We start from the raw sequence: 26,129 nt of genomic DNA, 5'->3' as shown, positions 1-26,129 counted from the left end.
TGAAAAAAACCCGACTAACTCTCCATTTTGCTAAGAAAACCCATAAAAGGGGGCGTGACCACTGGGAAAATGGGTGTGGTCTCCAAAAAGGGGCATGTTCCCGACATTTTCACAAAAACCCAACACATTTACTAAGGTTTCCACATGAAATGTGGTGGATTTGAACTGAGGAAATCCAGACAGATCAGAGCATGTGTAAAAAAAAGCTAAGTGTAGGGAAAGTGGAAAATGTAGGGAAACCTTAGTAAATACCGTGGAAATTAAATTGTAGGGAATTAAAACCCACTCTTAGTAAATCAGGGCCACTCTTAGTAAATCAGGGCCAGTGACTGTGTGCTGTAGCACTGGTGTGTACAACAACTAAAAGGCTAATAGTAGCCAGCCAGTTAGGTTGAGCAGAGCACTAAAAGTCATAATCACCTGCTATTAGTGCCTAATACAGGTTGCGGAGCAGAACGTATTGTCCTCTATTAAGTGTAACCTGTGCGTACATAGGTGGTGTACGAATTTGTTCCTGTTAAAGTCTTAAGGGCCTAGTTACTGTTAAAGGCCAGCCAAAAGTACAAACCTATACAAAAAATATATTGCTTATTCCTCCGCAATACCACTCAAAAAGACTGTACGATGGATGTATGGTACAAATAGAAAAGAATGTTGAAGACCAATATAATAATATAAAATTTAAAACCAAGAAAAAATGTAAAAAATATTAAACAAGAAAAACATATTAATGATAATTTATAATAATTTCATAGATTGGAAAAATTGCAGCCGCAGGGCCCTACGGCTGCACACTATGACAATAAAATAGGCAAGAATTGTTTACTATCGCCAATATGAACCCCGGAGAGTAGTAGTATATAAAATGGTTTCACCACAATCAATCATTGAAATAATATGTATATAATTATATGCAACATAGTGAAATAATGAATGTGGCAATATAATTACATAGATTTTAACAACTGTAACATTCTAAACCTGTGAAGAAAAAAAGTGGGAAGTGTTGCCCTTTGAGGGTATCAGTGTCCGTCCTGAAAGAAAATTAATGGACAATACATATACTGTTCTGGAGATGAATCTAAAAGTTCTGTGCGGGGAATAATGAGCACCTGTTGCGAAATATCAAGTCTGGAAGCCTGGAAAAACGATTGAATTCCTGTTAGGGAAAAGACACAGGCACTTGTGTGCCACTCACCCACTCCGCGATGGACCCAATGCCGATGATCAACCTGCTCTAGCTAAGAACGGCTGGAGCACCGACAAGTCCAACCGCCGCCACGAGCTCCCGACATCTGACATAGCGGGTGAATGGTCACGTGTCCGACAGTCAGCTGAATAGATGGATTTGGCCTGCTTCTTAGTGGTTCAATGATTGCAGCAATGCTTGGGTGCTTGTGTGGATGGCAGCCAATGTAGGATCCCCGCACAGATAAATCCCTGTGGTGTAGACACTGTAGGGTAAGTCCAGTAGTCTGGTAAAAGTTGGGATAATAGGAAATGGATTATGACAAATTTGAATGTCCGCTATAGAGACAGGTCCCTATTGATAGGGTATCCTTTAATGAAATGGATAAGTCCAATAATCCGGCAGTGAAGATATATCCAAAAGTCCGGTAATAACAAGTGGACAATGATCTTGGGTATTATGGATATTCCCTCATGTGGTTTCAAACTTAACCAAAGTCTCTCCAAGGTTTTAAAATCAAGACCGCTAGGTCTAAATGTGCACAAACAAAAAAATAAAATAAAGCACCAAATGCATTTCGGTGTATGTGAATGAGCATAGACCGCTCCAACCCCTTCCTCAGTGGTGAATGGTAAGTTTGTGCCATACAGTTTGTACCATACATCCATCGTACAGTCTTTTTGAGTGGTATTGTGGACTTAGCAATCTATTTTTTGTATACTTTTCTCTTACTAATTCTCCATTGGGTGTGAGAATATCTCAGTTAACTTTGCATATTTTTTCTGTGAGCTACACTCATCTGTACATTTTTTTTAAAGTACAAACCTGCTGTTCTAGACAAATATTGTTTTAAGTGTAGTGGAGCGTATTGTACTCCCCTCATAAGTGCATACCATGTACGTGCATCTACGTGGTGCACCATTTTGTTCCTGTTATAGTCCTAAGGGCCTGTGGACTTCTGGGCAGCCAAACTTGATTTGTGGCCACAACTAGCAGAGTTTGCCCTGGAAAAGCTTTCCTGCCCGGCCAGTAGAGTGCCATCAGAGCGGATGTTTAGTGCAGTGGGGGCCATAGTAACCCCAAGGAGAACTTATCTGACCGTGAAAAATGTGGAGAGACTGGCCTTTGTGAAGATGAATCAGGCATGGATCAGCCAGGATTTCCACCCACCAATGACCCACCAATGCCTGATGCATCAGAGTAGATTGACCATGGTGCAACACCAACACTACACAAATATGGATAGTGCAAAACATATTTAACCCCTTAAGGATGCAGGGTTTTTCGGTTTTTGCATTTTCATTTTTTCCTCATCACCTTCTAAAAATCATGACACTTTCAATTTTGCACCTAAAATTCCATATTATGGCTTATTTTTTGCAACACCAATTCTACTTTGCAATGACATTAGTCATTTTACCAAAATATCCATGACGAAGCAGGAAAAAAATTCATTGTGCGACAAAATTGAAGAAAAAATTTAATTTTGTAATTTTTGGGGGCTTCCATTTCTACACAGTGCATTTTTCGGTGAATATGACACCTTATCTTTATTCTGTAGGTCCATACGATTAAAATGATACCCGAATTATAATGGTTTGATTTTGTCGCAAAAAAAAATCATAACTACATGCAGGAAAATGTATACGTTTAAAATTGTCATCTTCTGACCCCTATAACTTAGGGGCCGGTTTTTGCGTGTACGCCATTGATCGCGCGATTTAATTAATGATATATTTTTATAGTTAGGACATTTCCGCATGCGGCAATACCACATATGTTTATTTTTCTTTTGATTTACACAGTTTTTTTTTTTTATGGGAAAAGGGGGGTGATTCAAACTTTTATCAGGGAAGGGGTTAAATGATCTTTATTAACTTTTTTTCACACTTTTTTTTTTTTGCAGTGTAATAGCCCCCCCTAGTGGCTATTACACTGCACATACCGATCTCATACACAGATCATTGCTGTGCATTGACACGGCAAAGATAAGTGTTATCAGCGGTCGATTGCTCAAGTCTGGATTTCAAGCTTGGAGCAATCAATCTGCGATCGGACGCAACAGATACAGATTAGGGGACCTTCGCTCATGTTCTGGCTGATTGGGACATCATGATTTTACCGCGATGGTCCCAATCAGCCCGACTGAGCTGCCGGGAAGCTTTTACTTTCCTTTTAGACTATACGTTGCTCCCTTCCATCTTTTAGAGGTCTTTACATCACATCAATACTTGGCGGTGTAGGTGGCACCTGGTGTTTATTGCGCACCTTTCCTTTTGTTAAATTAAAAAAAAATTGGAGTACACATATTTTATCCTAAGAATATTATTAAAAGTTAAGTTTTACATAATGCATATCCTCAATACTTACTTGTGCACACTAACACTTTTACAAAAGAGACCATTTTTTTCTGCCTACCTGCCTCAGCTACTATTCTGACCCTACCACCCGCCTGATGCCACACATCTTCTGCAAAGTTCTCCTTTTTTTTACCCACCTTCATCACCGGGTACTGCTATTGCCATCCACCGCCCCACTCTGTCACCGGATCACTTTCAGGACTCCTAATGCTGCTTATGCCACCTCCAGGCTGTCTCATTCTGCCACTATATGTTCTCCTCATGCTGATGCCAGCTCCATGATTTCTCATACTGCCACCATATGTGCTCCTCATGCTAATGCCAGTTCCAGACTGTCTCGTTCTGCCACCATAAGTTCTCCTCATGCTGATGTCATCTTCAGGCTGTCTCATTCTGCCACCATATGTTCTCCTCATGCTGATGCCAGCTCCAGGCTGTCTCGTACTGCCACCATAAGTTCTCCTCATGCTGATGTCACCTTGAGGCTGTCTCATTCTGCCACCATATGTTCTCCTCATGCTGATGCCAACTCCAGGCTGTGCCATTCAGCCACTATATGGTTTATTCATACTGCTGCAACCTCCAGGCTGTGACATTCAGCCACTATATGGTCTCCTCTTGCTGTTACCAACTCAAGGCTGTGTAATTCAGCCACTAAATGGTCTCCTCTAGCTGCCACCAACTCCAGGCTGTGTCATTCTGCCAGATTATGGTCTCCTCATGCTGCTGGCACCTTCAGGCTGTGTCACTTTACCGCCTTGTAGCCTCCTCATGCTGCTGGCACATTAAATAAAACTTTTTGAGTTCATCTATTTGAAATCTTTAATTTAAATGTTAAAAAATACCTTTAATCTTTTCATTTGTGAGGCCCTATGATCTGCTCATACTGCTGCCACCTCCACGCTGTGTCATTCAGGCACTATATGGTCTCCTCATGCTGCCGCCACCTCCATGCTGTGTCGTTCAGCCACTATATGGTCTCCTCATACTGATGCCATCTCCAGGCTCTGTCATTGTGCCACTCTGCGACAGTGATTCTAATAGTAACACCTATAATTTGCATGTAATACTGAATAACAGTATTATTTCACAAACAGAGCACACTCCCTATGCATGATATGGCAAGGCAAAGTGTTGTGCACCCCTATTGAGGCTCTCTGTACCCAAGAAACAGTTGTTTTTAATAGCGATTTGTTAGAAACATTTGACAAATCGGGTGAATCTAAATTTTCAAAAATTCGCTCATTTTTAACCTATTAACCACATAGGGACCCAGGGCGTACAGGTACGCCTTTGGTCCCTGGTACTTAAGGACCCAGGGCGTACCTGTAGGCCCGTGGGAATTTCGGTCCCTGTCGCGCGCCGGGCGGGGCCCGGACCGGGGTGACTGCTGATATCAATCAGCAGGCACCCCGCGCAAATGCCCAGGGGGGTCATTAGACCCCCCCCCCATGTCGGCGATCTGAATTCACAGCTGCGATTTGCGCCGATTCTGGGTCATACGGGTCTATGGTGGCCCAGAATATAAGGGGGATGGCGGTTGTCCATGACACCTACGATCCCCCTCAAGGGATAGGAGTGAGGTGGCAGGGGTGCCCTCCCCTATCCCTGCTATTGGTCGTCAGAAGCGACGACCAATAGTAGATCGGGGGGTTAACTTTCATTTTTCCCATCCTGCCCACCCACAATAGGCTGAGCAGGACGGGGAAACCGACAGGGACCGGGCGCCGAAATCCACTTACCCATCGGTGACGGCTGCGGAACGCAATCGGGACGGGGATAGGCAGAAAAAGAGGATGGCAATGCGACTCCCTGGTTCCTACGGAAGCCGGTAAGTTGCCTAGCAACATCTGGAGGGCTACAGTCTGAGACCACTATACAATAGGCGGGGCAGAACAGGGAAACAACGGGGACCGGCGCCAAAGATCCACTTACCCATCCGGGTGGGCGACGGAGGCAGCGGGCAATGGAGATAGGCGGGCGGCGATGTCGTGCGGCTGGATCGTACGGAAGCCGGTGAGTTGCCTAGCAACATCTGGAGGGGACAGTTTGAGACCACTATACCATGGTCTCTATACTGTAGCCCTCCAGATGTTGCAAAACTACAACTCCCAGCATGCCCAGACAGCTATTTGCCGTGTGGGCATGCTGGGAGTAGCAGTTTTGCAACAGCTGGAGGGCTACAGTTTGAAGATCACTGTGCAGGGATCCAACTGTGGCCTTCTAGATCTTGCAAAACTACAACTCCTAGCATGCTCACACAGCAAATAGCTGACTGGGCATTCTGGGAGTTGTAGTTTTGCAACATCTGGAGGGCTACAGTATAGAGACCACTGTATAGTGGTCTCAGACTGTAGCCCTCCAGATGTTGCAAAACTGCAAATCCCAGCAAGCCCAAACAGCAAACAGATGTGTCGGCATGCTGGGAGTTGTAGTTGAGTACCTCCAGCTGTTGCACAACTACATCTCCCAGCATGTACTTCGGCGATCAGTACATGCTGGAAGTTGAAGTTTTGCAACAGCTGGAGGCACACTGTTTGGAAAATATTGAGTTAGATAACTGAAGGTTTTCCAACCAGTGTGCCTCCAGCTGTTGCAAAAGTATAACATCTAGCATGCACGGTCTGTCAGTAATGCTGGGAGTTGTAGTTTTGAAACAGCTGGAGGTTTGCCCCCCCCCCCCCATGTGAATGTGGCGCGTTTACAGTGTTCTCTGCTTCAAGTTTGGGCTGCAGCAAATTTTTCGCCGCAGCGCAGACTCCTAGCGGGAAACTCACCGTAAACGCCCGCCAGTATGAATGTACCCTAAAAACACTACACTACACTAACACATAATAAATGGTAAAACACTACATATACACCCCCTTACACTGTACCCCACAATAAAAATGAAAAACGTATCGTACGGCAGTGTTTCCAAAACAGAGCCTCCAGCTGTCGCAAAACACCAATGGCTGTCCAGGCATGCTGGGAGTTTAGCAACAGCTGGATGCACCCTGTTTGGGAATCACTGGCGTAGAATACCCCTATGTCCACCCCTATGCAATGCCTATAGTCCTCAAATGCGCATGGCGCTCTCTCACTTCGAAGCCCTGTCATATTTCAAGGAAACAGTTTAGGGTCACATATGGGGTATTTCCGTACTCGGGATAAAATGCAATTCATATTTTGGGGGGCTTTTTTCCTTTTACCCCTTATGAAAAGGAAAAGTTGGGGCTACACCAGCCTGTTAGTGTAAAAAAATATAACAAATTTTACACTAACATGCTGGTGTTGCCCCATACATACATGCGGTAAAAGGAAAAAAAAGACCCTCAAAATTTGTAATGCAATTTCTCCTGAGTACGGAAATACCCCATATGTGGGCGTAAAATGCTCTGCGGGCGCACAACAAGGCTCAGGAGTGAGAGCGCACTATGTACATTTGAGGTCTAAATAGGTGAATTGCACAGGGGTGGCTGATTTTATAGCGGTTCTGACATAAACGCAAAAAAATAAATACCCACATGTGACCCCATTTTGGAAACTAAACCCCTCACGGAACGTAACAAGGGGTTTAGTGAGCCTTAACACCCCACAGGTAATTGACGAATTTTCATTAAAGTTGGATGAGAAAAGGAAAAAAAAAATGTTTTCACTAAAATGCTGGTGTTACCCTAAATTTTCATTTTCACAAGGGAAAATAGGAAAAAAGCCCCCTAAAATTTGTAACCCCATTTCTTCTGAGTAAGAAAATACTCCACATTTTGATGTAAGGTGCTCTGCAGGCGAACTACAATGCTCAGAAGAGAGTGAGCGCCATTGGGATTTTGAAGAGAAAATTTGTCCTGAATTGAAGGCCACGTGTGTTTACAAAGCCCCCATAGGGCCAGAACAATGGACATGTGACCCCATTTTGGAAACTACACCCCTCCCAGAATGTAATAAGGGGGTACAATGAGCATTTACACCCCACAGGTGTCTGAATGATTTTTGGAACAGTGATCCATGGAAATGAAAAATAAAATGTTTCATTTGCACAGCCCACTGTTCCAAAGATCTGTCAAATGCCAGTGGGGTGTAAATACTCACTGCACAACTTAATAAATTCTGTGAGGGGTGTAGTTTCCAAAATGGGGTCACATGTGGGGGGGTCCACTGTTCTGGCACCATTGGGGACTTTATAAACGCACATGGCCCCCGACTTCCATTCCAAACAAATTCTCTTTCAAAAAGCTCAATGGTGCTCCTCCTCTTCTGAGCATTGTAGTGCGCCAGCAGAGCACTTGACGTCCACACATGGTATATTTCCATACTCAGAAGAAATGGGGTTGTAAAAATTTAAAATTTGGGGAAAAAAACAGCATTTTAGTGAAAAAAAATGTTTTTTCATTTACACATCCAACTTTCACAAAAAGTCGTCAAACACCTGTGGGGTGCTAAGGCTCACTGTACCCCTTGTTTCATTCCTTGAGGGGTGTAGTTTCCAAAATAGTGTGCCATGTGTTTTTTTTCTGTTATGGCACCACAGGGGCTTCCTAAATGTGACATGCCCCCCAAAAACCATTTCAGGAAAATTTGCTTTCCTAAAGCTAAATGTGACTCCTTCTCTTCTGAGCATTGTAGTTTGCCCACAAAGCATTTTAAGTCCTAACAAGGGGTATTTATATACTCAGAAGAGATGGGGTTACAAATTTTGGGGGGCATTTTCACCCATTACCCTTTGTAAAAATGATAAATTTGGGGAAAAAACTGCACTTAAGTGAAATTTTTTTTTTCATTTAAACATCTGATTTTAGCAAAAAGTCGTCAAACACCTGTGGGGTGTTAAGGCTCACTGGACCCCTTGTTACGTTCCTTGAGGGGTGTAGTTTCCAAAATGGTATGACATGTGGGGGTTTTCTGCTGTTCTGGCACCATAGGGCTTCCTAAATGTGACATGCCCCCCAAAAACCAATTCAGCAAAATTCACTCTCCAAAATCCCATTGTCGCTCCTTCCCTTCTGAGCCCTCTACTGCACCCGCCGAACACTTGACATCCAGATATGAGGTATTTCCTTACTCGAGATAAATTGGGTTGCAAAGTTTGGGGGGCTTTTTCTTCTATTACCCCTTGTAAATAATTCAAAAACTGGGTCTACAAGAACATGCGAGTGTAAAAAATGAAGATTTTGAATTTTCTCCTTCACTTTACTGCTATCCTTGTGAAACACCTAAAGGGTTAACACACTTTCTGAATGTCATTTTGAATACTTTGAGGGTTGCAGTTTTTATAATGGAGTCATCTATGGGGTATTTTTAAATTAAAAAAAGCCTTTTAAATCCACTTCAAAACTTAACTGGTCCCTGAAAAATTCCGATTTAGAAAAATTTTTGAAAAATTGGAAAATTGCTGCTGAACTTTGAAGCCATCTCATGTCTTCCAAAAGTAAAAACATGTCAACTTTATGATGAAAATATAAAGTAGACATATTGTATTTGGGAATCAAAATATAATTTATTTGGAATGTCTGTTTTCCTTACAAGCAGAGAGCTTCAAATTAGAAAAATGCACAATTTTCAACTTTTTCACATTTTGGAATTTTTCACCAAGAAAGGATTCAAGTATCAGTATCAAGTATCAAGTATCCCGGTGCTCGCGGTCATGGCGGAACATAAATGTACGTCATGGTGCGTTAAGTACCACGGCACCATGACGTACATTTACGCCTATTGTCCTTAAGGGGTTAATTGTGTCCCTAGGAAATGATGTCTACATTCAATTAAATAACATTAAAAATCATAGAGGGAATTTATCAAGGGTAGTACGGTTCATTTGTGTTGTGTAATGTGTAGATGTGCCAAATGTATTACATGGTTGCATCGCAAGTGACTAATATGGCGTTAGTACACTTTTTACTTTTTTAATAGTGTTGAGCAGCATAGGCCATATTCAAATTTGCGATATTTCGCGAACATTTAGACGAATATTTGTCATATATTCGCTAAATTTGCATATTCGTAATATTAACGTTTTATTTTCGCATACTCAAATTTTCGCATATGCGAAAATGCGCACGCCAGTCTCACACAGTAGTATTAGAGCCTTCTTTACACCACACAAGCTGGAAGCAGAGAGGGATGATCACTGTGATGTGTACTGTAAAAAAAAAAAAAAAAAACGAATATTCGTCATTATGAATATATTCCAATATATTCGAATTCGCATTGCAAATATTCGCGAGCAACACTATTTTTTAATTACACTTCAGTACAGCACTTTATGTGTTTACTCTTCTGTGATTAGTTTTCTAAGACTGTTTAACTGGTTGCACCAATGTGTGCCTGTCAGGATCCGGACTGGTAGCAGGTAGCGGGAACTGGTGGGTGGATCCGCTGTACCAGAGAGGTGATGACGTGGGCCGTACCGGGGGAATGGAGTCTAAGGGATTACTGGTTTTCACCAGAGCCCGCCGCAAAGCGGGATGGACTTGCTGCGGCGGTAACCCCCAGGTCGTTCCAGCCGGTAGCGACTCAACCTCTCTGGTAGCTGAGATAGGCACGGTACCGAAGGGACAAGCAGAGGCGTAGTCAGACGTAGCAAAGGTCAGGGCTGGCAGCATCGGTTCACAGGCGGTAGTCGTTAGCAACGGGTTCGGCAACAGGCAGGGAATACACTAAAAACGCTTTCTCAAGGGCACTATGGCAACAAGGATCCGGCAAGGGCAGGAAGGGGCTGGACGGATTTATATTTGGCGCTTAATTAACACTTTGGGCCAGGCACCAATCATTGGTGTGCTGGCCCTTTAAACTTGATGCAGCCGGCGCGCACGGGCCCTAGAGAGCAGGGACACGCACGCTGGGACACATGGCTGGCATACACCGGAGCAAGGAGAGGTAAGTGAGACTGGGATGCGGATCGCGTGCGGGGACGAGCTGCCACGGGACCCAGGAACACTGCGCAGAGGAGCGGCAGAGGGCGAGCGCTCCGGTCCAGAGGCAGAGACCGAAGCGCTCGTCATGACAGTGCCACTTGTTAGAAATGCTGTCCACAGTCAGTTTTGTAAGTCAGGTCTGGGTTAATGTAGTTTTGCGACAAATTGTGTGACAAGTCGCACCTGATACATTCATGACCACTGCAAAAGGTCCACCATACTATGGTATAGCTACACAATTTTAGGAGACATAATGGAAAGTCTCTAAAAAGCAACTGTGACCAATTGTGCAATAAATCAATAGTCTCCCTTGAACAAACTCCAGTGCTCATGGTTTTGATCCATCTCGCCATACTCAAAAAACACGAAAAAAAAATCATTATTTATTTCTCGAGTGTAGATTGAAAATGCAAAGAGAGCATTTTCTGGCTGTTACGATAGTTGAACAATTTAAGTACAATAGAATTTTAGGTCTATTTCTACATAAATCTAATATGCTCCTATATGATTTGCTGTTTTTAACAGTAGTCCAGCAACTTTGCAATTGGCCGACTAGGCTCTCTGTTTATTTATTTGTCCAATTTCCCTATTCTATGTTATTTAGAGTCTGCATTTTCAATAGTTCTGGTAATTTCACTGAGACCAATTCTTTAAATTCTTGTGTAATATATTTTTCCAGCAGCCCTATTTGTCCTTGTTTCTTACATGTGGACCTGTCCTCTAAGCCAACAGCTTCTTCCTTCAGAGATTGATTTTCCTTTACCAAATCTTATAATTGATATTGTAGGTCCTTCTTTTCTAATGTAACCATTCTTTATTTCAACTCATTTATCTTCCCAGCCTGTTGCTGAATTACCATCTTTACCTTTTTAATGGCTTGTTGTAATTACTTCAGGGATATATAGTACAATTTTCTTAGCTCTGGAATTTTTCAATTTAAATTTGAAAATTTACCATATTATACTTATTAAAGGGGTAGTCAGGTTTCCAGAAATGTTCTGTCTGTTGCTGGGGCTGCAAGAACAATTAAAAAGAACATATGCTTGCTTAACTTGCTCCCTTGTGGATCCCCCTGTGAAGGCTACCAGTCCCCTGTATGAGCGTTCCGCTGCTACTTTCAAAACAGACTCTTATTGTGCAGTGACGGCCCACTCAGACAATCGTTAACTGCAGTGAAGTCCTTGATTGGCTGAGCAAGCCGTGAAGTAGCAGCTGCAGTGTTCAGAGGACTTCACAAGGGATTCCATAGGGAGCAAGGTAGGTAAGTATGTGTTCTTTTGAATTGTCCTTGCAGCCCCAGCAACATATAGAACATTTCTCTAATCCTGAATTCCCCTTAAGGGTACGTTCACATGTACGCAGATTTGATGCACAGGATTTGATGCACAGGATTTTCTGCTGCAGATTTCAATGTAAACCAAATGACTGAGCACAGCTTTTAATTTGCAGTTACAAATCTTGTGCATCAAATCGATGCAAAATCCTGTACGTGTGAACATAGCCTTAAAGAGTACCTGTGATCATACCATATTTTCTAAACTAACTCAGATTATATTCCCTAAGTATTCCTAACATCTCTCCTGCCTTTAAAAAACATTTCTGAGCTTTAAAAAGCTTTTTTTCCTACGTTTCCCCTTGCTCAGAATGTGTGAGTTCCTGGCAGGAGCAAATGGGCGTTCCTCAGCAGGTGCAACGTCACTAAAGCTTGCGAGAGCCAAACTAAATGTTTGACTTGTGGAAGGGAACAGAACAGAGCCACCTAGTAGTCGATTTTTCTATTACATTAATAACAAATAAAGGTTTAGAATTTTAACAGCAAGTAAATAGCAAAGTGTCTTATAATTATATAAGGAACAATATATTAAATGTTTAGTTTTGGTGTCAGGTACTCTTTAAAGGGGGTACTCCGGTGCTTACACATCTTATCCCCTATCCAAAGGATAGGGAATAAGATGCCTGATCGTGGGAGTCTCGCAGCTGGGGACGCCCGTGATCTTGCACGTGGCACCCCGTTTGTAATCAGCCCCCGGAGCGTGTTCACTCCGGGTCTGATTACGGTCGACCGCAGGGTCGGCGGCGTTTGACGTCACTCCTCCGCCCCCGTGTGACGTCACGCTCCACCCCTCAATGCAAGGCTACGGGAGGGGGCGTGATAGCTATCACGCCCCCTCCCGTAGGCTTGCATTGAGGGGTGGAGCGTGATGTCACACGGGGGCGGAGGCGTGACGTCAAATGCCACCGGCCCTGCGGTCAACCATAATCAGACCCGGAGGGAACACGCTCCGGGGGCTGATTACAAACGGGGTGCCGCGTGCAAGATCAGGGGCGTCCCCAGCTGCGGGACTCCCGCGATCAGGCATCTTATTCCCTATCCTTTGGATAGGGGATAAGATGTGTAAGCACCGGAGTACCCCTTTAAGTACTGCTTTTCCTTTTGTAGAGTTCACCTCCTGAATAGAAAGAAAACGCTCCTCCATTGCAATATAAAGATATTTGTCTGATTAAAATACAGTCTTCAAAATGTGTCCTTGAAGTGTATATATCTTATATTATTTTGACCTTTAAACATATCAAATTTATATATAAACATAAAAGTCATCAAACTGCAGAATATTTCCTTAACAATAAAAGTTTTTTTTATTTTTTTTGTTTTACATGCTTAATTCTATCATATTGTAAAAGTCATATTAGCCTTTAGAAAGAATAGATAAACCTGTTAGCAGCCGTTTCCAGCTTGTAAACATCGCTGCATGAACAAATATGCCACTGAGGAAGAGTTCCTTTTCTCCTATTAAAACAACCCAGCATGCAGTAGCAGATATAAATGGGTTTGCAACCCTTGTGTATTAAAAATTATCATGACAGTCGATTCCTGAAGTCCAAATTTCAGCAAAAAGAAAGCTAATTTTCAAACAGCAAAGCTTATCAGTAGTAAGCAGGGGGTCCTAATAACAATTCATATAATGTAAATGATTATATCTTTAATCCTATTGATATTCTGGCACCCCTCACATTTAGGTAATTTAAATAGATAAATGTGGTACATCACAGTTTTTTGCTCCCTGCTTCTATAAAGGAATAAAAAGCCTGACAACCTGATTGTCCTATAGCTTTGCATTTGTTGTCCTTGAATTGTCTAATGGTTGTACTATCAGCAGTATTCTTGTTCAGTTTGTGCTGCCCCTTTAAACTCTTTTCATGGATCCCAGGATTCAAGGAATCGTTCATAGTAGGACATTGATAACCTGGCCCTTGTCCTCTCCAGTCTTTAACTTCAGAATACCACCAGGACCAGTTACCTCCACTGTGTTTGAGGTATTTCACAAACCTCTGTACCAGGTCTTCCTTCTTTGTCATATTACTGTACACTGGGTTCCTGAATTCATAAACTGTATAATAAGAGGTTCCATCCCCCTCTGTGAGCCAAACACTTTATTGGATCATGCCACAGTTTGACCATGACCCAGCAGTCCAACAGCAGTTTTCTCCTCACAAATCTTGTATGGATTATATGTATGTCAACTGTTTGTAACATACACTGCTCAAGAAAAGTCTTCCTGCTACAGACATTTATCTGGAATGTGTCCCAACTGTCTAGTGCTTTGGAGTCCAACCTTTGTGAACACTGATTTCTAGAATGGCTCTGCTTTGGCCCCTACTCCTCTGGCAGTGAGGTGGTCTTGCCTGTGCACCATTATGGCATAATCTACATGAAGGACTCTGATTTGGACTTAAGGGGTACTCAGCCCCTTGATATCTTATCCCCTATCTGTGCCGGATGACTGGCGATGCAGGGCGGAGGCTTGTGACATCGCAGTCACAACCCACTCATGACGTCATGGCCATGCCCCCTCAATGTAAGTCTATGGGAGGGGCATGATAGCTGTCACACCCCGTCCCATAGACTTGCATGAGAGGCATGGCTGTGACATCATGAGCGGGGCACGGCCATGACGTCACGAGCCTCCGTCGCTGAACGAACTCTAAACGAACGCCAGGTGCAACACAGAGATCCCGCCGCTGGGGACCCTCACAATCAGACATCTTATACGCTATCCTTTGAATAGGGGATAAAGATGTCTAGGGGTGGAATATCCCTTTAATATGCTAGTATGGTAGAAGCTTGTATATACATTCTACCTCTTGTATAAACACAGCTCTTATATCAACACAGTTTTTTAGGGGGACATTTAGGTATTTGTAAATAAAAAAACTTACCCGAGGTCCTCCTTATTCTCTTTTGTATGGAGGCATGGAATATTGCTGGAACAGGTTTGGATGAAGTTTTCTGTCATTATTTTCCTGTGCTGATAATGGTCTTATAACTCCTGGCCTTGTCATCTAAAAAAAAGAAACAACACAAAACTGAAGAGTTCACCCTTTCCGTATTGTTCACACTGACATTATTTTCCAGTTTTGCAAACAGTGTAAAAGTTTATATTGAGGTCTCTTGCTATTGATCTGAAAGGAGCCACAATACAGCCAAATAGATAAGGCCTAAATGTGTATTGTCATCAATAGAAGCAGAGGAAGGATCACCTAGCCTCAGGGAAGCTAACAATGCCTTGTAAACAGCTCCCAATCAATCAGGAGGCAAAAAAAGTCATTGCACTCAACTGCAGTGACCATTTTTGGGAGAGCAGCAGTAAGGAGCAGATCTGTGCGAGGGACAGCTCTGTGCTTAGCAGCCCAAATAGGAGTAAGACCACCGCACTATTACAATATGTCTATGCAGTGTACAGAAAGAAGCTGCAGACAGTGGCCCTCATTTACTAAGAAAATCGGGTTGTAAGTCTATGTTGCTTTCTTACCCGACTGCTTTTTTCCCCTGGTATTTATTATTATGTCGCATCCTGTTTGTCGCACGTGGGTTTTGTAGGTTTTGGTTTCCAACTCCTCTGAGCTGTCGGGAAAAAATCCACAACAATTCAACAAATTCGGGTTGGAAACCTTAATAAATACGTGGGAAAGCTCAGAAATGTCGGGTTACGCCCCTTTTTCGGGTTTGAGAGAATCCACATCGGGTCCGTCGGGAAAAAATGTTGCATCCTGTCGCAGACTGGCGCACAATGTCTGCGACATGGCGCAGACAAAGATGCGACAAAAAAACCCGACAAAAGAGGTCGGGTTTAGAATAGTAAATGAGGGCCAGTGTGTTGCATTTGTTCTGTCAGGGTAAAAGTGTGCCAGTTTTTTTTTGTACTACACTCAGGGGAAAATCAGTGAACAAAAGGGTTTTGCATCAGATTCAGTTGTGCCTTTTTCTTGTAGTGGTACACAAATAGATCGACAATGGAGAAAATGGGTTTTGAGTTTTATTAACACATTGGGGGGGACATTTATCAAGATAAGACTTTTGCTTTGTGCCTCTACATAAAACCCTGTACATCATGCTGCCTGAACTGTCTCCCTGAAATCTTCACCAGCTCTGAGCTGGTGAATATTTCAAACACAGTTTACGCTTGTTAGTAAGCATGAGCTGTGTCAATATCAGAGAGCAGGGCAGACACGCACACTTTGCACAAAACCCTGCTCTTCCGACACAAGCTCCACCCACATAATCTTTTGTAAACAAAACGTTGACTAAGGACAGGGGAGATGAATGAACACCCCTGCCATGCCCTCTCCTGTTAGGCATGTTAGTGGCAGCACTAGCATTGTAGGCACCAGCCATGTGTCAAGACCCAGGACAGGAAGCAGCAGTCATTTGTCCACGTCCAGTACAAGTAGCAGCAGTCAATTGAACAGGCCCAGTACAAGTAGCGGAAGCCATGTGCCCAGACCCAGTAGAAATAGCAGCAGCCACATGTCTAGGCCCAGTATTCACAATAGCAGCCATGTGCCTGATAGAAGTTAGCAACATTAGGAAGTCAGCGTTGTCCACATCCTCCAGGGGATGTGTTGTTTTGGAGGATATGGCCATTGTAGACTGGTTGCCTCATTCTCAGTCATCCAAGGAAGAGGACTTGCCCCCTCCCAGTGGCGCCCCACTTTTTCTCAAAAAAAATAGCACACCAGGTGCTATGGACAAAGATAGTAAAGGAGAAGTCATGTGAGGACAGTTTTTGGAGTGTGCTGCAGAGGTAATGGAGGTGGATGCACTGACCAAGCATAGCTTTGGTAGTGGGACTGATCATATAATGAGGGGAGGCAAGGAGCCCATGAGACATCTGAAAAAAACAGAGAGGAGTGGCAGGGGGCAAGAAGAGGACTATGATAATGTGTTTTGGACAGTAAATTGGAAGCAGTTACTACGAGATTTACATGGGCACAGATCCCTCATTCACTTGGTTTTATACTGTACTGCTGCTGGTGCGGCTACTTCTACCACCACCACTGCTGCTGTTTCTTCCAGCTCTACCCAGCCTGATTATCCTAAAAATGGATATTTTTTTCAGCTTTTCATTAGTAAAAAAAATAAATTTCTAGATTCAGGATGCCAATTGCTACTTTTTGGATAGTTTGGAAAAACCTAATACCTCTGTGTGTGCATTAATAATGTCAGGCAACTGTCACCAAAAGGGAAACATTTTTGGACATTTAAAGGGGTACTCTGGTGGAAAACTTTTTTTTTATAAATGAACTGGTGCCAGAAAGTGAAACAGATTTGTAAATTACTTCTGCTAGTGTGGTGTGGTTTTAAAACAAGTTGTTAGTTACCATGGGTTACCCCATGTTGCCATATCTCAAGCGCTCTTATCTCTTCTAACGCACATTCCATCTTCTGCTCCATGAAGCTGTTAGTGGCAGGGCCTCATTCTGTAAATCACAAGGGGGTCCCAAGGGTTAGACACAATCTGACAATTATCCCCAGTGAGGATAGGGTATAATTTAGTTTTTTTTAAAGGGTTTTTTCTTATTTCAGAAAGTTACCCTTATCCACAGATTTTTCTATTGAAAAGTGATTTTATTTGAGTGGTTCAGTCTGTATTATGAATTGCACACTGATTATATCAATTTATCTTATCTTATTAGTTTTATATGTTATGAAGTAGAAGAGAAATACAAAAAGATAAGAATTAGTACTCACTTGAGGATCTGTAGCATTTTTATTTATGAGAGACTGGAGGCTGGCCTGTAATATTGAAAATAAGTAAAGTTAATGTATTGATTATTCGATTTTTGTAGCATTTACAAAAACAATAAAAAAAATTAAGATAAAGGGGCATAAAATCTAAGTTACAATACTGTATCACTGGTTTGTAATACTTGTGATGTATATGTAGGCTTTGGTTTTAACTCTTTATTTAACGAACCTCCTTTCTAAACATAACCAGGCTTCGAATGAAGTGAAACAAGGTGCAGGCTGGCAAAATCACATACCGTGAACAGGCAAATAAAAGCTGATACTGGAACACAGAGAAGTATCGATTACTTCACCTTGTATCACTTCATTCTATGACTGAAGATTGGGCCACACCAGCTGTTGAAAGGAAAAGTCAATTCTGCACACCACACATTTATAGGGGCACTCCACTGGAAAATTATAATTTTTTAAATCAACTGGTTCCAGAAAGTTTTGTAAGTTACATCTATTTAAAAATCTTAATCCTTCCAGTACTTATTAGCTGCTGTATACTACAGAGGAAGTTCTTTTCTTTTTGAATTTCCTTTCTGCCTGACCACGGTGCTCTCTAGCAGGAGAAAATCCCTATAGCAAACATATGCTGCTCTGGACAGTTCCTAAAATAGACAGCAGTGTCAGCAGAGAGCACTGTGCTCATGACAGAAATAAAATCCCAAAAGAAAAGAATTTCCTCTGTAGTATACAGCCCCTAATAAGTAATGGAAGGATTAGGAATTTTTAAGAGAAGTAATTTACAAATCTGTTGACCTATCTGGCACCAGTTGATTTAAAAAATAAAAAAAGTTTTTCACCGGAGTACCCCTTTATCATGGCTAAACATGCATTCAATTTGACTGGGAGAGCAAACACTTCTTACAGAATACATCTCTGTTCTGTCTAGTAGCATGGGACCTCCTCTAATAGGTCATATAGACAAAATAGGATCTCACATACTTAAGCCAACAAGACATGTAACACTAAATAAACAACAATAAAATCGCCAGATCTAGATGGAACATTATTATTATTATTTAAAGCAAAGAAATAGTATTTTGTAAACAGATTGATGATTGAGGTTACACTAAGGCCCCATCCACATCTTAAAGCGCAACTGTCACAAATTTGTACCCCCATAAACTAATCACAGGGTAACAAATTTCTTTAGAATTACTCTCCAGGTATACCTTTTATCATCTCTTATTAGCTTTTATCAGGCTAAAAAATGCTTTATAAAACAGCCAGCAACAGTTGGATAGGCGTGGCTATAGCCTGCGACCACCACGCCTATCTCCTGTATGTCATCGCTAGGACCGCTGTGTGATTGGTCCAAGCACATAGGCCCCTTTATTATCCTTATCTGTGGCGGCGAACATACAAATGTATAAGTAAAACAAGTGCTCGGTCTCCTATTCTCCTATTAGGTTACAGTGCCGTCACAGGGGGTTTGTTTGCACAGCAAGTGGCAGAGCATTACGCTGTGCAATGGGGCCGGGAGGGAGTGCTTGCTATGAAAACTAGCCGCTCCCTCCTGGCCCCAGTGCCCAGCGTGGTGTGTATATATATATATATATATATATATATATATATATATATATATATTACACCAGGAGTGGTGGCCTCCCCCTGAGGTAAATACTCAACCCCTTTAGCTGCTCTCAGGCCTCTTACCTCAGCCAAGCCAGATCACCCTGCTCTGTACTGACGAGTGGCAAACACCACGAAACAGCTGTCTGCAGATGGGTAGAAACTTCCCTTTTGGGGAGTAGTCTGGCTTGGCATAAATCCCGATCAGCTTTTTATATTCCTTAACAGGAGCCAAGCTGATACCAGGGAACATTACCTGAAAAGGTGATGTAATGAGCTGCTTTGCATATTCCCCTACCCAGAATGCCCGCGGAGTGCTAAATGGCCTTCTGAAGCTCCGTTACACCAGGAGTGGTGGCCTCTCCCTGAGGTAAATACTCATCCCCTTTATATATATATATATATATATATATATATATATATATATATATTATTATTATTATTATTATTATTATTTTCTTCTCTTCACAATGCTACAAAAAAAAAAAAAAAATATGTGCAATACACATTTATCATTCTACGGCTTCCTACTGCCTCCAGTATTAAATCATAATGTCCATGTGACCTAGGGGTTTTCTAGGTAATTTTGAATTTCATCCTATGTTTTCTCTTGAGATGATATTAAAATGGCCTGTGTCTGTACAGGTTGGCAGTGAATCTGAGCATCACTGTAGATTATTACTAAAATGTTTTTACATTACAAATAAAGCTATACATGCTACTCCCCAGAGTTCCTTTCCTGTTGCAAGTACGGAGCAGCTACCATTACTTATTGAACTGATTCTTGATCTGCAGTTTGTGATCTCGCCCTTATATTCTTAAGTATTATTAGGTGTACTGGGAAATATGTAGCATGAAGACAAGTGCTATCTGTGTAGAGATGTGCATCATATAAGTCTAAAGCTGGCGCCTTTTTTTAACATTTCATGAACGTACATATTTGGTTTCTCGGCCGGCAGATTTCATTGGAGGCCTTGGTTTCTGTAAAGCAAAAAGAGTAAAAAATGTTTATTCACTTTAATATATGTATCCCACAAACGATCAAATTGCTGCATACAAAAGATGAAAAAGGGTTTGTACTAATAACTGCATACAATCCAGAAAGGATTAGTAATTTGACGTCTTTGATTTCCCAAAGAAGCAGCGAAAGGTATTTTATGAAATGCTATATGTATAATGGATTTATTGTATCTGTTCTATCATAGACACATAATAGAAAGAAAGCAAAAATACCCTCCTGTGGAGGGTATGCTTATTATGTAGGTCTGATATGGAAAAGAGAAAAAGCAACAAGAGGTGCGCCCCTAGTGAGGACCATTTTGCGAAGGTAACAGAGAAGAGACAAAGATGGGTTCTTACCCTTAGGTGTTGCGTTCAGAGCACAACACCTACAGTAGCGTCTGGAAAAAGAAAGAGCCGGACCCCTGCCACAAGGAACTTCCCGTCAGTCTATCTGGTGGAAGTAGAATATGGAAATGTTTGAAATGGAGTTCCTCTGAATGAAGGCACTGGTCCCCAAGTATTTTAATAAAGCCCTCTTAAAATACTTGGGGACCAGTGCCTCCATTCAGAGGAACTCCATTTAAAAAAAATTCCATATTCAAGTATGTAGGTCTGAGCTCAGCCACTATAATATGCTCCAGTGGATTTTAGTCTAAAGCAGAGAACAGTGGAGAGCTTTAAGAGTAGCTCCCACCAAGTATATAATTTATTTTCTGTCCCCACCCATTGATAATGTATCCCTAACCCCCTCCCTGCCTTTTAAAATTAGTTTCCTACCTTCTAAATAGCTACTCTTATGCTGCTCACTCTTGCTGAGCAGGAAGCCGACTTCCCCAGCAGGCGCCACATCATTGATGCCTGCTGGGCGCTGACTTCCGCCCTCACCTCATCTATGCTGCGCTCCTGTCGGGAGTGCACATATATGAGTGGTCAATAGCATGGCAGGCTGCTCTGGGGTCTCCCCCTCCCTTTTTAGCAGTTCATGGGCTACCCAGGAGGAGTATAGGAGCATAGTTGACCTGCCTTGCAAGATATCCCAGCCGGGGGGGGGGGGGGGGCTGCACATGAGGCCAGTGAGCCAATGCGCACAGCCCCGGCGTTCACGCCAAGTACTACAACATATCCCAAAAAAGTTCATGACAGTGCCCATTTAAAGGACAACTTCAGCAAAATACACTTGTTCCTTATCCACAGGATAGGGGATAAGTTTCTGATCGCGGGGGGTCCGACCGCTGGGACCCATCGATCTCCCGAATGGTGACTCGACATTGCCACGCTGTGCTGTGGGACATGCCATCCTTCATACAGCTCTATGGAGTGCTGCAGCACAGCCAGGGCCCCATGCAGGAGATCGTCCCAGCATTCGTACCCCCTGTGATCAGACACTTATCCCCTATGCAGTAAGTTTAATTTACTGCAGATTTCCTTTAAGTGGAGAAATGCAGAAAAGGCTGAATATAGCCCAAATGAGGCAAATAGGTGGACTGAAGCCAGACACTGGAGACTTGGAGAACCTGAGAGGTCTTTCACAGCAAGGTCTGGAAGTAGCTGATATAAGAACAATCGGTAAGCTGTTAATACACTATAAAACTTTGGGAGCCAATGATGGGTCAGTGTGAGGTATTGGTGTGATAGTCTTGAGAAGAAAAGAACAGCAGATAGTGAGAGCCTGGCTATCCTGAAACTTGTTGAAGAACATAATCATTGTGTAACATAATGTATTAGGTGGTGGGACTAAAGGCCACTAAACACATTAGAGAAAAGTCTGCCAAGCCCACTGATTTTAGTGGGACCTGCAAATTGTCAGTGGCTTTCCCTCCTCTCTGTTGAAAACACATGTACACTCACCCAAGAGGTAATTGGGTTAATTAATAGAGATGAGCAAACTTTTAAAAGATCGGCTCTGCTGGCTCGCTGCATTCTCACAAAAAGATCTGGTTCTGACCAAGCTAGTTCTGTCAAGTAGTATCACAACAGGTGGACCAAGGGGGGGTGCATAAGCCCCCCAACCTAAGTTATGCTTCGGCAATGAAAGGCAGTAATGCAACTCAGCTCACTCACCAGAATATGCAGTATTTAGTAGACATCCAAATAGTATGATTTGCTGGAGCACGGACAGTGTGGGCCGCTTCCCATATGAAACTAGCAGACAAGGGATACTGGTCCAGCTCTCTTGCTTCAGATTAAAACTTGAATTGTGCCGTTAAGGGGGTATGGCGCAGGCTCCAGACTTGAGCCTGTGCCATACCGGCCGGACCCCAGCTGATTCTTGTAGCTGAGCGCCGGCATTAATAGCCGACATGCGGTGATCGCAGCGGTTCACTATTAAGCTTTCAGATCCCCACTGTCAAAGCTGATAGCGGCATCTAAAGAACCCTGTAAACAATCCCTGGTGGTCCATTGGGGTGGATACCCCCCACCCCCCCGCAGCGCGATCACACTGTGGAGGTTGCCTCTGCTTCCTTGCTGGTCCCAGCTCCCTCATAGATAAAGCCTGGCAGGGCCAGGCTTTATTAACCCCTTAAGGACTCAGCCCATTTTGGCCTTAAGGACTCAGACACTTAAATTTTTACGTTTTCATTTTTTCCTCCTCGCCTTATAAAAATCATAACACAAAAAACACTATTTTTGTGGGGAAATTAAAAAGAAAAACGCAATTTAGCTAATTTTGGAAGGTTTCGTTTTCACGCCGTACAATTTAGGGTAAAAATGACATGTGTTCTTTATTCTGAGGGTCAATACAATTAAAATGATACCCATGATTATATACTTTCTATTATTGTTGAGCTTAAAAAAAATCACAAACTTTTTAACCAAATTAGTACGTTTATAATCCCTTTATTTTGATGACCTCTAACTTTTTAATTTTTCCATATAATCGTCGGTACGGGGGCTCATTTTTTGCGCCATGATCTGTACTTTTATTTTGATACCACATTTGCATATAAACAACTTTTAATACATTTTTTATAATTTTTTTTAAAATAAAATGTATTAAAAAAAGTAGCAATTTTGGACTTTTTTTTTTTTCGTTCACGCCGTTCACCGTACGGGATCATTAACATTTTATTTTAATAGTTCGGACATTTACGCACGCGGCGATACCAAATATGTCTATAAAATTATTTTTTTACGCTTTTTGGGGGTAAAATAGGAAAAACGGACGTTTTACTTTTTTATTAGGGGAGGGAATTTTTCACTTTTTTTTTTACTTTTACATTTTTTTACATAGGGGACTATTCATAGCAATACCATGATTGCTAATACTGATCTGTTCTATGTATAGGACATAGAACAGATCAGTGTTATCGGTCATCTGGTCGATCTCAGACCAGAGCAGGAGACGCCGGGAGCCGGACGGAGGAAGGTGAGGGGACCTCCGTGCGGCATTCTGAATGATCGGATCCCCGCAGCAGCGCTGCGGGCGATCCGATCGTTCATTTAAATCGCGCACTGACACAGATGCCGGGATCTGTATTGATCCCGGCACCTGAGGGGTTAATGGCGGACGCCCGCGAGATCGCGGGCGTCGGCCATTGCCGGCGGGTCCCTGGCTGCGATCAGCAGCTGGGATCAGCCGCGCATGACACGGGCATCGCTCCGATGCCTGCGGTTATGCACAGGACGTAAATGTACGTCCTGGTGCGTTAAGTACCACCGCACCGGGACGTACATTTACGTCCTGCGTCCTTAAGGGGTTAATGGAGTGCAGATCACACAGATCAATGTGGTTCTATGGAACCACATTGATCTGTATGAGGGATCTAATGATTCCTCCTAAAAGTCCCCTAAGGGGACTAATAAAGTATAAAAAAAAAAGTTTAATAAAAGTTTTTAAAAACACACATTAACCCCTTCCTTATGAAACGTTTAAAACACCCACCTTTTCCCAAATTACATATAAAAAATATAAAAACATAATAAAAACTAACATATGTGGTATCACCGCGTGCGTAAATGTCCGAACTATAAAAATAAAATGTTAATTGAACCGCATGGTCAATGGCATATACGTAAAAAAAAAATACCAAGTACAAAATTGTATATTTTTGGTAACTTTGTATAACTAAAAAAGGTGTAAAAAACTATCAAAATGTCCCATGAAAACACAAATGGTACTGATGAAAACTTCAGATCATGGTACAAAAAATTTGCCTCATACGCCCCTGTATATGGAAAAATAACAAAGTTAAAGGGGTCAAAAGAGGACATTTTAAACATACTAATTTTGGTGCCTATAGTTTTATGATTTTTGGTGCCTAAACTGTTATGATTTTTCGAAGGTGATGAGGAAAAAACAAAAGTGCAAAAAAGGAAAAACCTGTGGTCCTTAAGGGGTTAATAGATCCGTTAAAACATGGTACAAAAACAAAAAATAACAAAGAGTAAAAAAAAACATGCGCCGATGCATTTTGGGCTTGAGATCAGCCCTTAGCCATGGCAATGAAACAAGAGACAGTACTCCCTTGTATACACTGTAGTCAATATGACTGAGAAGATTACCAGAATAGCTTTTCCCGGTCAAACACAACGTCTGACGACAAATCCGGCCACATGGATACACGTGCACTGACCAAAACATGGAGTGGATGTTGGCTTGAGTAAAACCATGCATGCACTTCTGGTAGGTCGTGAGCAAAATATCTGAGCAGAGTTCAATGTTAAATGGTAAAAAGCTTGCATTACATAGAGAGACAATAGTAATTGTAATGGTAATTGTAATGCCAAACCAATAGGGAATGTTATCTCAAACATAAGTAGTATCACTAAATTGCAACAATATTTATATATATTAACCCTATAGGTAGAGATTAATCACCTAAACAAGCCTTCATTCGCACACCTCAAAGCCAAACATAGCAAGATTAGTTGTGGCAATGATATTTGCCCAAGTGAGTAGGAAAAGCAGTTTTACATAAGTCGAGTGATGCTAAAAATAGAACAAGTATTGGTCATATGTATACTAGTGTGTATGCATTAAATTAGTCCTATAATTGAATCCCCCTAGCACACAGGAGTCCAAGGACAAAATCCAAAATGCCTCCCGCGTGTAAACCAGGCGTGCCCAATCTCCTCCACGACAGGGCTGCTGCACCTTCTCTATACCAATAATTTGTAATCTGGATCTATCGCCCCCATGTATGTCTTTTATATGTTTGGAAAGACCAGATATTGTTCCAGTGTTGGATAGACTAGATGTGGATATGCTGCCTCTTAGATATTCTGCTATACGTGTCTTGAGTTTCCTTGTGGTGCATCCCACATATTGTAGTTGACATATTTGGCAAGTAGCCAGATATACAGTTTATTAGCCCTTTTATGTGATAAGTTCTCTTGTTGGCAGTTGAAGTGAAATGTTTTGTTGCAGTCACAAATTTACACATAGAGCAATGGGATTGGCTACATTTGTAGCGCCCAGTAATAGAAAGCCATGTGTCTTGTAAGGTCTTATTGTAATATTCACTGGGGAATAATTGGTCTCTTAGAGACCTGGCTCTTATAGCCACTCGAACACGCTCACTGGTCCTGTATCCAGCCCCATTAATTTGTTTATAGCAGATGTCCTGCACTTTCCTCTTACTTCAGCAGCTGGCTCCCCCCTTGAACTGATGGTTCCACCTACTGACCCGCAGTCTTCTTTTTGGGTGCTTTAGTCAGTCTCTAGTGAGCCGAGAAACATGGGGAATTCTCTGCATGATCTGCATTCTGACAGGAAGACTAATTATTTACTCTAGGGAGCTACACAAGAGGAGGAGTGTATGATTGGGGTGACACACTAAAGCAAGTAAAACCTGTATGGACATTGTGGGCTGAATAACATGATAAAATAAGAGACTGATATCCTACTGATACTTTTGCAGGGGTTCATTATCAACCCCTTCAAGAGTTTTGCCAGCACCTTCACAAGTCATACCATTGGGGTTAATCATATGCTGAGGAAATTAAAGAGAAACTCTAGTGAAAACTTCCTCTTTCAGTGCTAGCTTTATCACGTTAAGGCTGCCCTGCTATAAGAACTCACAGAGCATCTCATA

General features: G+C 42.2%; 1 protein-coding gene across 1 annotated transcript in view; it reads right to left on the bottom strand.

Moving 5' to 3' along the window:
* MLIP (muscular LMNA interacting protein) overlaps nt 1-26,129 on the bottom strand; it is a 394,933-nt gene that overhangs the window by 75,357 nt on the left and 293,447 nt on the right. Inside the window, exons 11-13 of the mRNA XM_056565747.1 lie at nt 20,029-20,073; nt 17,473-17,517; nt 14,661-14,783 (exon numbers count right to left, since the gene is read on the bottom strand). Coding sequence (XP_056421722.1) covers nt 14,673-14,783; nt 17,473-17,517; nt 20,029-20,073 — 201 coding nt within the window. The 3' untranslated portion in view covers nt 14,661-14,672. The remainder of the gene's footprint in view (nt 1-14,660; nt 14,784-17,472; nt 17,518-20,028; nt 20,074-26,129) is intronic.

Source organism: Hyla sarda, chromosome 3 (genome assembly GCF_029499605.1).
Source record: "Hyla sarda isolate aHylSar1 chromosome 3, aHylSar1.hap1, whole genome shotgun sequence".
In the NCBI taxonomy this organism is placed as follows: domain Eukaryota; kingdom Metazoa; phylum Chordata; class Amphibia; order Anura; family Hylidae; genus Hyla; species Hyla sarda.
This window is presented reverse-complemented; position numbering and strand designations above follow the sequence as displayed.